This window comes from Ips typographus, linkage group LG5, assembly GCF_016097725.1.
Source record: "Ips typographus isolate SLU linkage group LG5, UJ_Ityp_2.0, whole genome shotgun sequence".
NCBI classification, from domain to species: Eukaryota; Metazoa; Arthropoda; class Insecta; order Coleoptera; family Curculionidae; genus Ips; species Ips typographus.
In genome coordinates this window covers 10,284,683-10,297,969 of record NC_138426.1, presented here as the reverse complement: position 1 = coordinate 10,297,969, position 13,287 = coordinate 10,284,683, and the positions used below count along the sequence as shown (strand labels likewise).

At 31.8% G+C, this 13,287-nt stretch overlaps 2 protein-coding genes and 1 long non-coding RNA gene across 3 annotated transcripts in view; 1 reads left to right on the top strand and 2 right to left on the bottom strand.

The window, feature by feature from the left end:
* Positions 1–13,287, top strand: part of LOC145729011 (oxytocin receptor-like) — a 91,529-nt gene that overhangs the window by 24,491 nt on the left and 53,751 nt on the right. The gene's annotated exons all lie outside the window — the stretch shown is intronic.
* Positions 4,097–4,528, bottom strand: LOC145729326 (uncharacterized). Its single transcript, XR_014178332.1, has 2 exons — positions 4,286–4,528; positions 4,097–4,231 (listed from the first exon to the last, which is right to left on the bottom strand). It is a non-coding gene; the product is annotated as an uncharacterized LOC145729326 (long non-coding RNA).
* LOC145729009 (lysosomal acid glucosylceramidase-like) lies at positions 7,933–12,374 on the bottom strand. Its single transcript, XM_081979613.1, has 8 exons — positions 11,815–12,374; positions 11,665–11,765; positions 8,989–9,172; positions 8,825–8,935; positions 8,612–8,771; positions 8,474–8,562; positions 8,129–8,424; positions 7,933–8,069 (listed from the first exon to the last, which is right to left on the bottom strand). The coding sequence occupies exons 1-8, from the start codon at positions 12,349–12,351 to the stop codon at positions 7,970–7,972; spliced, it is 1,578 nt and encodes a 525-aa protein (XP_081835739.1). The 5' UTR covers positions 12,352–12,374; the 3' UTR covers positions 7,933–7,969.

Here is a 13,287-nt window from a genome sequence, read left to right as displayed (position 1 = left end):
GGTTAATTTTTACGTTCTCAAGTAAAATTTCAAGTTTTGTAGTCAATTTTCTTAAAAAAAACATAAAAATCAGGTACAGAAATTTGAAAAATTACTTTTTAAATGAATTATCTGATCTGAAAACATATTTTCAAGTTTTTAGGATATTAGTAAATTTCATATTTACTAATATATTTTCAAGTTTTGAAGTAAATTTTCAAGTTTCTTAGTAAAAATTTAAAAATCAACGGCAGAAATTTAAAAATTAACTTTTTAAATCAATTATCCCATATTAAAACGCTTTTTTCCAGTTTTTAGGTCAATTGTCACCTTTTAAAGTCAATTTTATAGTTTCTTAGAAAAAAACCTTATTAAAAACCTAAAAATCAGCGCTAGAAAGTTGAAAATTGTGTTTTAAGTCAATTATCCCATCTTAGAACACTTAATCAAGTTTTTGGGCCAATTTTAAAACTCTCAGGTTAATCTTTACGTTCTCAAGTAAAATTTCAAGTTTTGTAGTCAATTTCCTTTATGAAAACATAAAAAACAGCTCGAGAAATTTGAAAAATGACCTTTTAATTCAATTATTTGATCTTAAAAAACACTTTTTCAAGTTTTTAGCATATCTTTCAAATTCTCAGGTCAAATTTCACGTTTTTAAGTAAATTCAAGTTTCTTGGATGACTTTCTTAGTAAAAATTTAAAAATCAACGGCAGAAATTTGAAAATTCACTTTTTAAATCAATTATCATATTTTAAAACGCTTTTTCAAATTTCTAGCGCTGATTTTTAGGTGTTTAATACGGATTTTTTCTAAGAAACTATAAAATTGATTTTAAAAGGTGAAAATTGACCTAAAAACTTGAAAAATTGTTTCAATTGTTAAAAATCAATGGCAGAAATTTGAAAATTGACTTTTTAAGTCAATTATCCCATCTTAGAACACTTTTTCCAGTTTTTAGGTCAATTTTAAAATTCTCAGGTCAAGTTTCAAAGTCAATTTTATAGTTTCTAAGTCAATATTCCTAGTAAAAACCTTAAAACCAACTCCATAAATTTGAAAAACGCCTTTTTAATTAAATTGTTTGATCTTTAAAAACTTTTTTAACAATTTGACTAAACAACCGTGTTACAACTGTCAAAATTTCCATTATAGACGTATAAAGTAGCTTGAGTTGAATCTGGTCCCAGTGATGGCAAAACATCACTACACAGAGCACTTTATAGCTCTATGAGCCAAATTTTGACAGTTGCGCTTTATGTGTTAGCTGTCAAATAACATTTTGACTAAAAAAACTTGTCACAACTGTCAAAATTTCCAATAAAGACGTATAAAGTATCTTGAGATGGATCCAATCTCAGTGGTGTCAAAATAGCACTTTATAACTCTATGAGCCGAGTTTTGACAGATGCGTTCTATGTGTCAGCTGTCAATTAACATTTTGACTAAACAACCGTGTCACAACTGTATGTATGTATATTTTCAACTTTTTAGGATGTTGTTAAGGAAATAGTGCAGAGAAAGTAAACAAGGTTTTTAAAAATGTCACAGTTTGACAGCTCCTAACTTGGTCTCTATGACAGCTAGGAGGTTCGTTTAAACGTCAAAATGCAGCTCGTAATTTTAGCTTTCTTTTTACTACATCCAATTGTCTTTAAAAGTCACAAGTTACCGAGATTTTTGATTGGAACTAGAGCAGAGAAAGTAAACAAGGCTTTTAAAAATGTCACAGTTTGACAGCTCTTAACTTGGACCCTATGACAGCTAGGAGGTTCGTTTAAACGTCAAAATGCAGCTCGTAATTTTAGCTTTCTTTTTCCTACATCCAATTGTCTTTAAAAGTCACAAGTAACCGAGATTTTTGATTGGAAATAGAGCAGAGAAAGTAAACAAGGTTTTTAAAAATGTCACAGTTTGACAGCTCTTAACTTGGACCCTATGACAGCTAGGAGGTTCGTTTAAACGTCAAAATGCAGCTCGTAATTTCAGCTTTCTTTTTCCTACATCCAATTGTCTTTAAAAGTCACAAGTAACCGAGATTTTTGATTGGAAATAGAGCAGAGAAAGTAAACAAGGTTTTTAAAAATGTCACAGTTTGACAGCTCTTAACTTGGACCCTATGACAGCTAGGAGGTTCGTTTAAACGTCAAAATGCAGCTCGTAATTTTAGCTTTCTTTTTCCTACATCCAATTGTCCTTAAAAGTCACAAGTAACCGTGATGTTTGATTGGAAATAGTGCAGAGGAAGTAAACAAGGTTTTTAAAAATGTCACAGTTTGACAGCTCCTAACTTGGTCTCTATGACAGCTAGGAGGTTCGTTTAAACGTCAAAATTCAGCTCGTAATTTTAGTTTTCTTTTGCCTACATCAAATTTTCTCTAAAAAGTCACAAGTAACCGTGATTTTTGATTGGAAATAGAGCAGAGAAAGTAAACAAGGTTTTTAAAAATGTGACAGTTTGACAGCTCCTAACTTGGTCTCTATGACAGCTAGGAGGTTCGTTTAAACGTCAAAATGCAGCTCGTAATTTTAGCTTTCTTTTTCCTACATCCAATTGTCTTTAAAAGTCACAAGTAACCGTGATTTTTGATTGGAAATAGTGCAGAGAAAGTAAACAAGGTTTTTAAAAATGTCACAGTTTGACAGCTCTTAACTTGGACCCTATGACAGCTAGGAGGTTCGTTTAAACGTCAAAATGCAGCTCGTAATTTTAGCTTTCTTTTTCCTACATCCAATTGTCCTTAAAAGTCACAAGTAACCGTGATTTTTGATTGGAAATAGTGCAGAGGAAGTAAACAAGGTTTTTAAAAATGTCACAGTTTGACAGCTCTTAACTTGGACCTTATGACAGCTAGGAGGTTCGTTTAAACGTCAAAATGCAGCTCGCAATTTTAGCTTTCTTTTTACTACATCCAATTGGCTTTAAAAGTCACAAGTTACCGAGATTTTTGATTGGAAATAGAGCAGAGAAAGTAAACAAGGGAGTTTAAAAATGTCACAGTTTGACAGCTCTTAACTTGGACCCTATGACAGCTACGAGGTTCGTTTAAACGTCAAAATGCAGCTCGTAATTTTAGCTTTTTTTTTACTACATCCAATTGTCTTTAAAAGTCACAAGTAACCGAGGTTTTTGATTGGAAATAGAGCAGAGAAAGTAAACAAGGTTTTTAAAAATGTGACAGTTTGACAGCTCCTAACTTGGTCTCTATGACAGCTAGGAGGTTCGTTTAAACGTCAAAATGCAGCTCGTAATTTTAGCTTTCTTTTTCCTACATCCAATTGTCTTTAAAAGTCACAAGTAACCGTGATTTTTGATTGGAAATAGTGCAGAGAAAGTAAACAAGGTTTTTAAAAATGTCACAGTTTGACAGCTCTTAACTTGGACCCTATGACAGCTAGGAGGTTCGTTTAAACGTCAAAATGCAGCTCGTAATTTTAGCTTTCTTTTTCCTACATCCAATTGTCCTTAAAAGTCACAAGTAACCGTGATTTTTGATTGGAAATAGTGCAGAGGAAGTAAACAAGGTTTTTAAAAATGTCACAGTTTGACAGCTCCTAACTTGGTCTCTATGACAGCTAGGAGGTTCGTTTAAACGTCAAAATTCAGCTCGTAATTTTAGTTTTCTTTTGCCTACATCAAATTTTCTCTAAAAAGTCACAAGTAACCGTGATTTTTGATTGGAAATAGAGCAGAGAAAGTAAACAAGGTTTTTAAAAATGTGACAGTTTGACAGCTCTTAACTTGGTCCCTATGACAGCTAGGAGGTTCGTTTAAACGTCAAAATGCAGCTCGTAATTTTAGCTTTCTTTTACCTGCATCCATATTTTTTTAAAAAGTCACAAGTAACCGAGATTTTTGATGGGAAATAGAGCAGAGAAGGTTTTTAAAAATGTCACGGTTTGACAGCTCCTAACTTGGTTCTCGTGACAGTTAGGAAGTTCGTTCCAACGTCATAGTGTAGCCCAATACTAGTTTTTATGGAAAAAAACACTAATAACTAAGAAAACCGGCGTAAAACACTGCTGTGCACGCTACATATTTAATGGAAAAAACCCCTAATCTAACAACTTCTTCTTCTTTTCTAATTTTTGAGTTTGAGAACAAATAAAAAACTCTCACTGTGTTTTGTGACAATTCATTAACATTTAAATTTACATTGTAACTTTCTATGGAAATTGAAGATTACGCTTCCTCTTCTTCAGCAGGCTCTGCTGGTTCATCTCCTCCTTCTTCTGCAGGAGCATCACCACCTTTTAGCAAAATATCATTTAAATATACTACAAAACGATTGATTCAACCCAAACCTTGATCTCCTCCTTGTGGATTATCTTTTTCCTGTTTGTCTTTTTCTTTCTGTTCTTCTGCACCTTTTGCTAGAGCTTTGTTCTGTACTAAAACCACAATGGCACATCCCAAACATATCAGAATGATGCCAAAAGGATGAATAACGTCTTTTCGTTTACACGGCATAATTTGGCTTTATATTTCTCGTTGATTTTTGATTTAATAAGTTGTTTGACATTTGTTACTTCTGACAGTTGATTGAATGCTGCCATCACCTTTACGTGAATGCAAATTTGGATTTTTCCAACCTCAAAATTCGCTATTTTCCTATAAAGCAAAGGATCAACTAAATGATTTCCTTTAATTAAATTCTTTAGGCCTGAAACGAATTAAAACAATAAGAGTTACAACTGTCCCAGTGTCAATTTTAATTAAACCAGCTGAAACATTTGAAGTTGAAGACTATACCGGGTGTCCCTAACTTTAATAATACTCTGAATGACCAAACCAAAATTAGGTCTCATTTATAGTCCTAAAAGCGTGCTTTACAACCCCATTAGCAAACAAAGTAAAACCCTTTACAGACAACTTATTTAACAGAATTTTAAATGAAGGGAAATTTAGATATGGCCGTTGGTTAAACATAACCTTCAATTCTATACGATTTCTAGCTTTTATATTAAATCAAGCCCTTAGCGGTAGTGTAGATCATTCGCATTCTATTTTCTATCTCTGCTTCCGCAGAATTGGTTAATATATCAAAGTTTAGGAAAGTTGTAGAGAAATGGCAAATTACAGGGAAAACAGGGAAACAGGGAAAGGAAGAGTTTTTGTTACCTGACCCAGATAAATTCCTTCAAACTGATGAGTTTTAGAGCTTTCAAGGACCAGAAACGTCAGCGTAATAAATTGTTCACTTGAGATTATAATAAAACCAAAAATCTTGGGATAATTACATCACCTGAAATATTTCAGATGGTTTGTAACTGAAACTTGTCACTTTTCAGTTGAACTTTGAATATATGATACAAATCGCAGTAAATTTGGATAACGTCACAATATAGTAAAAAGGTTTTGTATGTCGTTCGTTTGTTACGTCATTCTATTCTACTTTGATTGTTGCCATACTTTTACGAGTAGTTCTTGTTACCAATTTGATCGATTTTAAAATGGTAGTATAATTAAAACGACGTAATTGATTAAATATCTTAAGGAGACTATTTTTGTAGTGCCACTTAACAATTAAACAAATTGTAGATTGCTTAAATAATACTTTCTAAGGAAAAGTGATTTAATATTTATTTTTTTATGAAAACAACTAATTTACACATTTTAATCAACAAACCAGAATTTTAAGAAATTATTTAGCGAGGATCCTGGTCTTAAATATGAAGGTGTAAACCTAGCTCAATTTACATTTAAAATATATATAAAAATAATTTTTTTTTCAAAATGAACAATAAACATCATGTAAAATTTCTTTCACTACGGCCAAATTTGTTTAAGTTAAAAATAAACTAAATTGTTGGTGTAAACCTGGCTTTACTGTGGTTATAACGCAAATTTCAAAACCAAATTCTCTACATTTCCAAAGCAAACCAAACAAAGTTTGGTGACCAGAATTTTTGTTTTTCAGTATTTGATGACAATTTCGGTCCCGATGTTCAATAAATAAATTATTAATTATTAAATTTATTATTTGTAAGTTAATCAAGCTTCAGTATGTTTACACAGAAAATGTATTTCTATAAAATCGAATTGAACTAAAATAAATTGTGAAACTAAAATATACTGTTATTACTCCAAAACTGTTTTAAAATTGCCAGAGGGCTCTAGAATCATTTTGAGAATGCCAGTAGCCTCTCAATACTAATGAAAATCTCTCAAAAATTGGAAAAAGCTTATATCAGTGTCCTTAACCTTCCAAGAGTGTTTTAAAATTGCCAGGGGCCTCTAGAATTATTTTGGAAATGCCAAAAGCCTCTAAATTCGCTTGAAAATCTCTCAAAAATTGCAAGAAGCCTCTATCAATGTCCTTATACTTCCAAGACTGTTTTAAAATTGCCAGAGGCCTCTAGAATCATTTTGGAAATGCCAATAGCCTCTAAATTCTATTGAAAATCTCTCAAAAATTGCAAACAGCCTCTATCAGTGTTCTTAAACTTCCAAGAATGTTTTAAAATTACCAGAGGCCTCTATAATCATTCTGGAAATGCCAAAAGCCTCTAAAAATTATTGAAAATCTCTCAAAATTTGCAAGAAGCCTCTATCAGTGCCCTTAAACTTCCAAGAATGTTTTAAAATTACCAGAGGCCTCTAGAATCATTCTGGAAATGCCAAAAGCCTCTAAAAATTATTGAAAATCTCACAAAATTTGCAAGAAGCCTCTATCAGTGCCCTTAAACTTCCAAGAATGTTTTAAATTTGCCAGAGGCCTCTAGAATCATTTTGCAAATGCCAAAAGCCTCTAAATACTATTAAAAATCTCTCAAAATTTGCAAGAAGCCTCTATCAGTGCCCTTAAACTTCCAAGAATGTTTTAAAATTTGCCAGAGGCCTCTAGAATCATTTTGCAAATGCCAAAAGCCTCTAAAAATTATTGAAAATCTCTCAAAAATTGCAAGGAGCCTCTATCAGTGTTCTAAACCTTTCAAGAATGTTTTAAAATTGCCAGAGGCCTCTAGAATCATTTTGGAAATGCCAAAAGCCTCTAAAAATTATTGAAAATCTCCCAAAAATTGCAAGGAGCCTCTATCAGTGTTCTAAACCTTTCAAGAATGTTTTAAAATTGCCAGAGGCCTCTAGAATCATTTTGGAAATGCCAAAAGCCTCTAAAAATTATTGAAAATCTCCCAAAAATTGCAAGGAGCCTCTATCAGTGTTCTAAACCTATCAAGAATGTTTTAAAATTTCCAGAGGCCTCTAGAATCATTTTGGGAAAGCCAAAAACTTCTAAATATTATTGAAAATCTCTCAAAAATTTCAAGAAGCCTCTATAAATGTCCTACACTTTCCAAAAATATTTTGAAATTGCCAGAGGCCTCTTGAATTATTTTGAAAATGTCAGAAGAAAGATAGAAGAAAAAGAATCACGTGACACTGAAGAAAATGATCTGAAATTAATTTCAGTTTCCAAACAGTCACGTGACCAGAAAATCCAGTTTCATTTTGAAACTGGTGACGCTACAAATTTCAATTTGAAAACCGTCACGTGACCGAAAAATCCATGCCCATATTTGACGATGTTAACCTAACCTATAAAGTATTTTAAAACATAATTTATGGTCTACACAAACTTTTATTATATTTTCTATCAAAATGAGGAAGAAACCATCAAAGTATAAATGGTCTGAAAATGAACTGAAAACCTTATTTCAAACCAGAAGTTGTACCAAAAACTTTGCAACCATCAAAGTATAAATAAATTCTTAAAATGATAATTCATGGTAATTACATATTTGAAGCCTTGAAACCATTGAGGTATAAACAGTTAGGTTAAGTAGGGCTTGAAATGTTCAATGGTATTTTGACCCATATTTCAGGTATTTTATCATCAAACCAATGTTCCTTAATTATTTAATCAATGAGGTAATTAGGAACAAACATGTTAATATTTAATGATGTTTTCGGCCTACTTTTAAGGAAGCAATTAGATAATAAACTCAAATTGTACTCAAAAAATGTATTTTTAGTCACATATTACACTACACAGTATATAAAATAGTGTTTATTGAGTTGGCGCTGACTGTAAAAACTTCGGTTTGCTCCAGAATGTCCAGAGTAACGGTTTGAGAAGCACTGGATCTGGAAATTGACACATTTTAGGAACATATCAGCTAAAAGTCGATTATTTTTGTATTTACGTGTTGTCGATCACAACAGCTATTTTTCCATCAGGTCGTAGAAAAGCCAGACTGCTAATATCATCTCCATCTGTTGTAGAGTAAATCCTTTGGGAACCAGGAACCACAAATTTGGAAAAATGTCCAATAACGTAGAAAGTTGGTTGTTTGTAGAATTCGTCTGATGTAGCATTTACTATGGTGGGGGAATCTAAGCCTGGACGGTTGATGTAGTCTCCTGATGATGATACTGCACCTCCTGTAGTATTTAGAGCCAAATTCCACTCCACCCAGGCAACAAAGTTGTGACTTAAATCCTGAAAAAGTAATTGTAGAAAAAGAAGTATTTAACCAAATTTTGATTACTCCAATAATATTGGATATGTAGCGTTCTGCTCTGGTCCAACTTCCAATCTCTACAGCACTAGCTTCCTGCCACAATTCATACAACCATCCTAAAAAAAATCCAAGTAACCTCAAAACCAATAAAACCACTCAATTCACCATTAGCTGCCTCTGTTCCTATCCTAAACAACTCTTTAGTAGTGTTCCCCACTTTAGTCTCTAGTATTCTAAAGTAATTACCAGTACTTATGAAATCACTATACCAATGGAAGCCAATACCATCAGCATAACTAACCACATCTTCATCATACAACAGTGTCTGAAAATTTGAATTTTTCAGTGAAAATTCTAGCACAAATTACCCTGTAATACCCATTGTAAATTAGGTAGTAAATCCCTGTCATCATCATGCAATATAATCTTCAAGTCAGAATATGAAGAGTTGCGGATGGCCGGTCCTAGAGACTCTTTAATCCATTTTTTCTGTCAAATTCTTCTTTTTACTGTCTGTATTTTTTATATCTGTCAATTCTTACCATTTTCGTGGAATTGAATGCGTTGTTAGGTATGTCACTACCGAAATAAGTTTTTAAAGGTTGGTTTTGAGTGGTAACCCCCCAGAAAGAGATGTTGTTTTCCTGGTAGGCATCGAAAAATTTGAGGTAGTATTGTGCCCATAAGTCCAGGTATTCGTCCTGGACTGATGTCCTACCAGAATACCTAAAGAAGATCTTTTGTTTGTAGAAAATCAGTCAAATGTGGTTTAACATGTAAGAAACAAAATATGATGGTGTTTTTGCCTTTTGTTCCTCTCAATGATGTTAATAAGTAATCACTTAATAAATGACACTTTGTATAGTATTATGACACAATACATCTAAGTTTTGTGTATTTTTTCAGATAATTTGTTGTTGCCAGAATTTTTGCCCACTGAAAATATTTGAAATTATAGGGTGTTTGAATTTTTACCACTACCATAGCTTCTTTATTGAATTCTTTGTTATTCAATTTTTAAATGAACTCAGTTTCTTATTTGAAATTTAATTTAGTTAATTTATACACTATGAAAAATAACATCAAAAATCTCCTTATTTTCCTCACGTTTATGAGATATTGAAATTTTTATTTTTTTATTGTATAGATCAAAACTGCTTAGAAATTGTCCCTCTAATGGGCAATTGCGCAAATGAATTTTTTTAAGTTCACCTAAACTGAAAAAAATTTGAAATGTCAACTAAAAAGTGGTTTTTCAAAATTGTCAAAAATCCAAAAGTCATCTTCAAATTTTTGACGTTTGACAAGTGTCAAGTGGGTTTAGTAGTATAATGTCAAAAATTTTCAGAATTTTACTTCTTAAAATAATGAATATACAGGGTGAAACCCCTTACCTCCTTAAAACACACTTTTCAGTACCTACTTAACAGTTTTAAAAAATTGTCAAAAATCCAAAAGTCACCATAAAAATTTTTGACGTTTGACTGAAATGTCAAGTGGGTTTAGTAGTGTAGCGTCAACAATTTTTAAAGTTTTACACCCTGAAATAAGGGCGATACAACCTCTTTAAAGTATAATTTCCCAAGAATAACATTTTCTAAAAGTTAAATGCCAAAAAATCCAAATGCCAACTTAGATTTTTTGACTTTTGGCATAAGTGTCAAATGAGTTTAGTAGTGTAACGTCAAACATATTCAGGATTTTTACTTTTTAAAATAACGGAGTTACAGGATGTAACACCTTTCAACCTCCTTAAAGCACAATTTTTGGCGAATACTATTTTTTAAAAAATTGTCAAAAAATTCAAATGATAACTTAAAATTTTTGACATTTGACATAAAGGTCAAGTGGGTATATTAGTGTAACGTCAAAGATTTCTAAAGTTTTACTGCTTAAAATAACGGAATTACAGGGTGTAACAATTTTCAACCTCCTTACAGCACAATTTTTCGCAAATACCAGTTTTTAAAAAATTGTCAAAAAATTAAAAAATTTTGACGTTTGACAGCAGTATCAGGTGGGTTTAGTAGCATAACGTAAACAAAATTTTACTCCTTAGAATAACCGAGTTACAGGGTGGACCACTTTTCAACTTTCTTAAAGCACACTTTTCAGTGCTTCAGTCAACTTCACTTTTCAGTTCGTAACAGTTTCAAAAAAGTTGTCAAAAAACGAAACTTATAATTTTTGACGTTTGGCCGAAGTGGCAAATGGATTTAGTAGGGTAACGACAAAAATGTTATAATTTTACCTTTTAAAATAACGAAGATACAAGGTGAAAAACATTTCAAACTCCTTAAAGCACTTACTACAGTTTTCAAAAAAATTGTCAGAAATTCAAGTGTCAACTTAAAATTTTTGTCGTTTAGTAGAAATATTAAGAGGGTTCAAGAGTGAAACGTCAAAAATTTTTAAAATTTTACTCTATAAAATAACAAAACTGCAGGGTGTAACACATTTAAACAACCTTAAAACACACTTTTCAGTGTTTGACAGTTACAAAAATGCGTCAAAAATTCTAATGTCACAGTTTTTGACGTTTGACAGAAATGTCTGGTGGGTCTAGTAATGAAAATTCAAAATTTTTCTCCCTGGAATAACAGAGATGCAGAATAAAACGCACTTTTCGATACTGAATAACAGTTTTAAAAAAACGTCAAAAACTCAAATGTCAACTTGACGTTTGACAGAAACGTCAACTGGACTTAACAAATAATGTATTTTTGCTCGTAAAATAATGAACATACAGGGTGAAACATAATTGCTAGACCAAAGCACTTTTAAAAAAATTAATGTGATATGTAATTAAATTTGGTATGTCACACAAATTTGGAACATCCTGTATATTAAAGGATTTTCTGGAAGGTTTAAAAACACGTTTTCTATTTAAAAATATTTTCTAAAATCAAAAACGACGTTTTTAAGGGAACTGTCAAATGACTTTCTATACATACATACTATACATACTATTCCTGTTTTTCTTTTCAAGTTCACCTGGTATTTTTAGCAATTCTTTTAGAGAAATGAAAATATTATGAAAATGTTTGAGTTTTAGTAAAATACCACTAGTACTAAATGGATTTTTCTGTTGGTTTGAACGGTAATGGTATACCATCACTACCATCATCTGCTAAGGACATAATCACAAAAGAAAAAAGTAAGATGATTTGAAGATCAAAGGAAGACAGAAACAGAAATTTTCTTGAAGATTAACTTACGTTTTGTTGGTTTTCATCCATGTTGGTGCAGTCCAAGCTGAAGCAAACAGACTCAACGAACCATTACCACGTAATTGGGTGGCATTTTGAATTAATGGTATCTTCAAAATTACAATTATTTTTAATACAAAATTTAAGATTTCTGATTACCTTGTAAAGCAAATCCTCACTTTGCAACGAAAACGACTCCAAAGTCTCATCCTCATCATCGCAATAACTGTACTCCCTTACTGAGAAATCGGTTGCTCCAATTGGTACTCTTCCCACACTGTACTGAATACCTTCATCACCAAAGTAAGCTTTCAACCAATTAGTTTGACTGGCTTCACTCAATTTTAGCACGTTTATTCCTGTTGCATCAGTAAAAGCTCCTCCAAATCCTACGATGGTTTGTCTGGTAAGATTTAGTTGTGGAACTGTTATGGTGGCGTTGGTGGATGTTGAGGTAGAGTTGGTAAACTTTCCAGAGGTGGAATTGAAGCCAAGCTGAACGGCACTGGTTGTATACCACTGGTATTCTCCGGAAGTTAGGTTAAGGACTGAAGGAACAGTGTCGCAATAGGTGGAATTACAGACGCAAACATTTCCATAAGTAGTAGCCTTTTGTATGCAAGGGAATACTTCCCCAGCTGTTAATAGGGTTAGGTTAATTAAAATTAGACTCGTTAAGAGTCTTAGTGTTGTCATGATGATCAAGTGAATATGACTAACATATTTTTTATGTTGAGTACAAATCTGCTACTATTAATTATTATATCTAAATTTACGTCAGAATTATTAGAATGTTTCTAACGTCTATCTGGTTTTTTGGTACTTAAGTGGTAATATCTTAGTAACACACGTGGTAGCTATCAGTATTTATAATAATTACTAAATGTATAATATTAAAGGATATTGCTGATATTGTCACATGCTTTTTTCATTACATACACTTTTTAATAACGATTTTAAAGTGTTACCACTTATTGAGTGTAAATCTGATATTTAGTGTTTTAAATTGGACAATAACTTTTATACTTTCGTTAAAATGTAAATTATGAAGTAGTAAGAAGAAATAAAATTACGAAAGAATTTGATTTTGACAATTTCTTGGCTTGCATTCAAAACTTTGTCAAAGTCACGTGACCATAACAAAATTTGTCTTTTTGTCAAAAAAATAATTTTCCAGCAATTTTCCGACCGATTTGACAACTGTACAAACAATTTTTTTGACAAACAAATGGATATCGTTATTTCCAGTCACGTGACCATTTTGTATTTTTTTTTTTAGATTTTGCTTCTCCTCATTTTTTCAACTTACAGACAGTACTTTTTAATAAATCACTTGACAATTAATACGTTTATTTCAGCAAAATTTGGACGTTAAAAATTGTGCAATTTTAAAGCTCTATAGAATTTTGACAGTGTCTAAATATTACACGTGTGAATTGCATTTGATGCTATTTACTTGATTTTTAAAAATGTTTTTAATTTTATAGCACTATAAATAATATTTTGACAGTTTCCGTGTTTGTTGGTTGTGTTGTTAAACTGTCAAAATGCTAGACATGGAGCTGTAAAATGTAATTGATACTATTTATTTTGATTTAACTGGCGTTTTAAGTGTGTTTGGAGTTTTATAGC

Coding starts and splice junctions, on each gene's coding strand:
- LOC145729009 (XM_081979613.1), bottom strand. CDS start 12,351: ATGACAACACTAAGACTCTTAACGAGTCTAATTTTAATTAACCTAACC. Junction 8,936..8,988: donor CATTCAATTCCACGAAAATG/GTAAGAATTGAC, acceptor AGAATTTGACAG/AAAAAATGGATTAAAGAGTC. Junction 8,563..8,611: donor AGGAACAGAGGCAGCTAATG/GTGAATTGAGTG, acceptor GATTTTTTTTAG/GATGGTTGTATGAATTGTGG.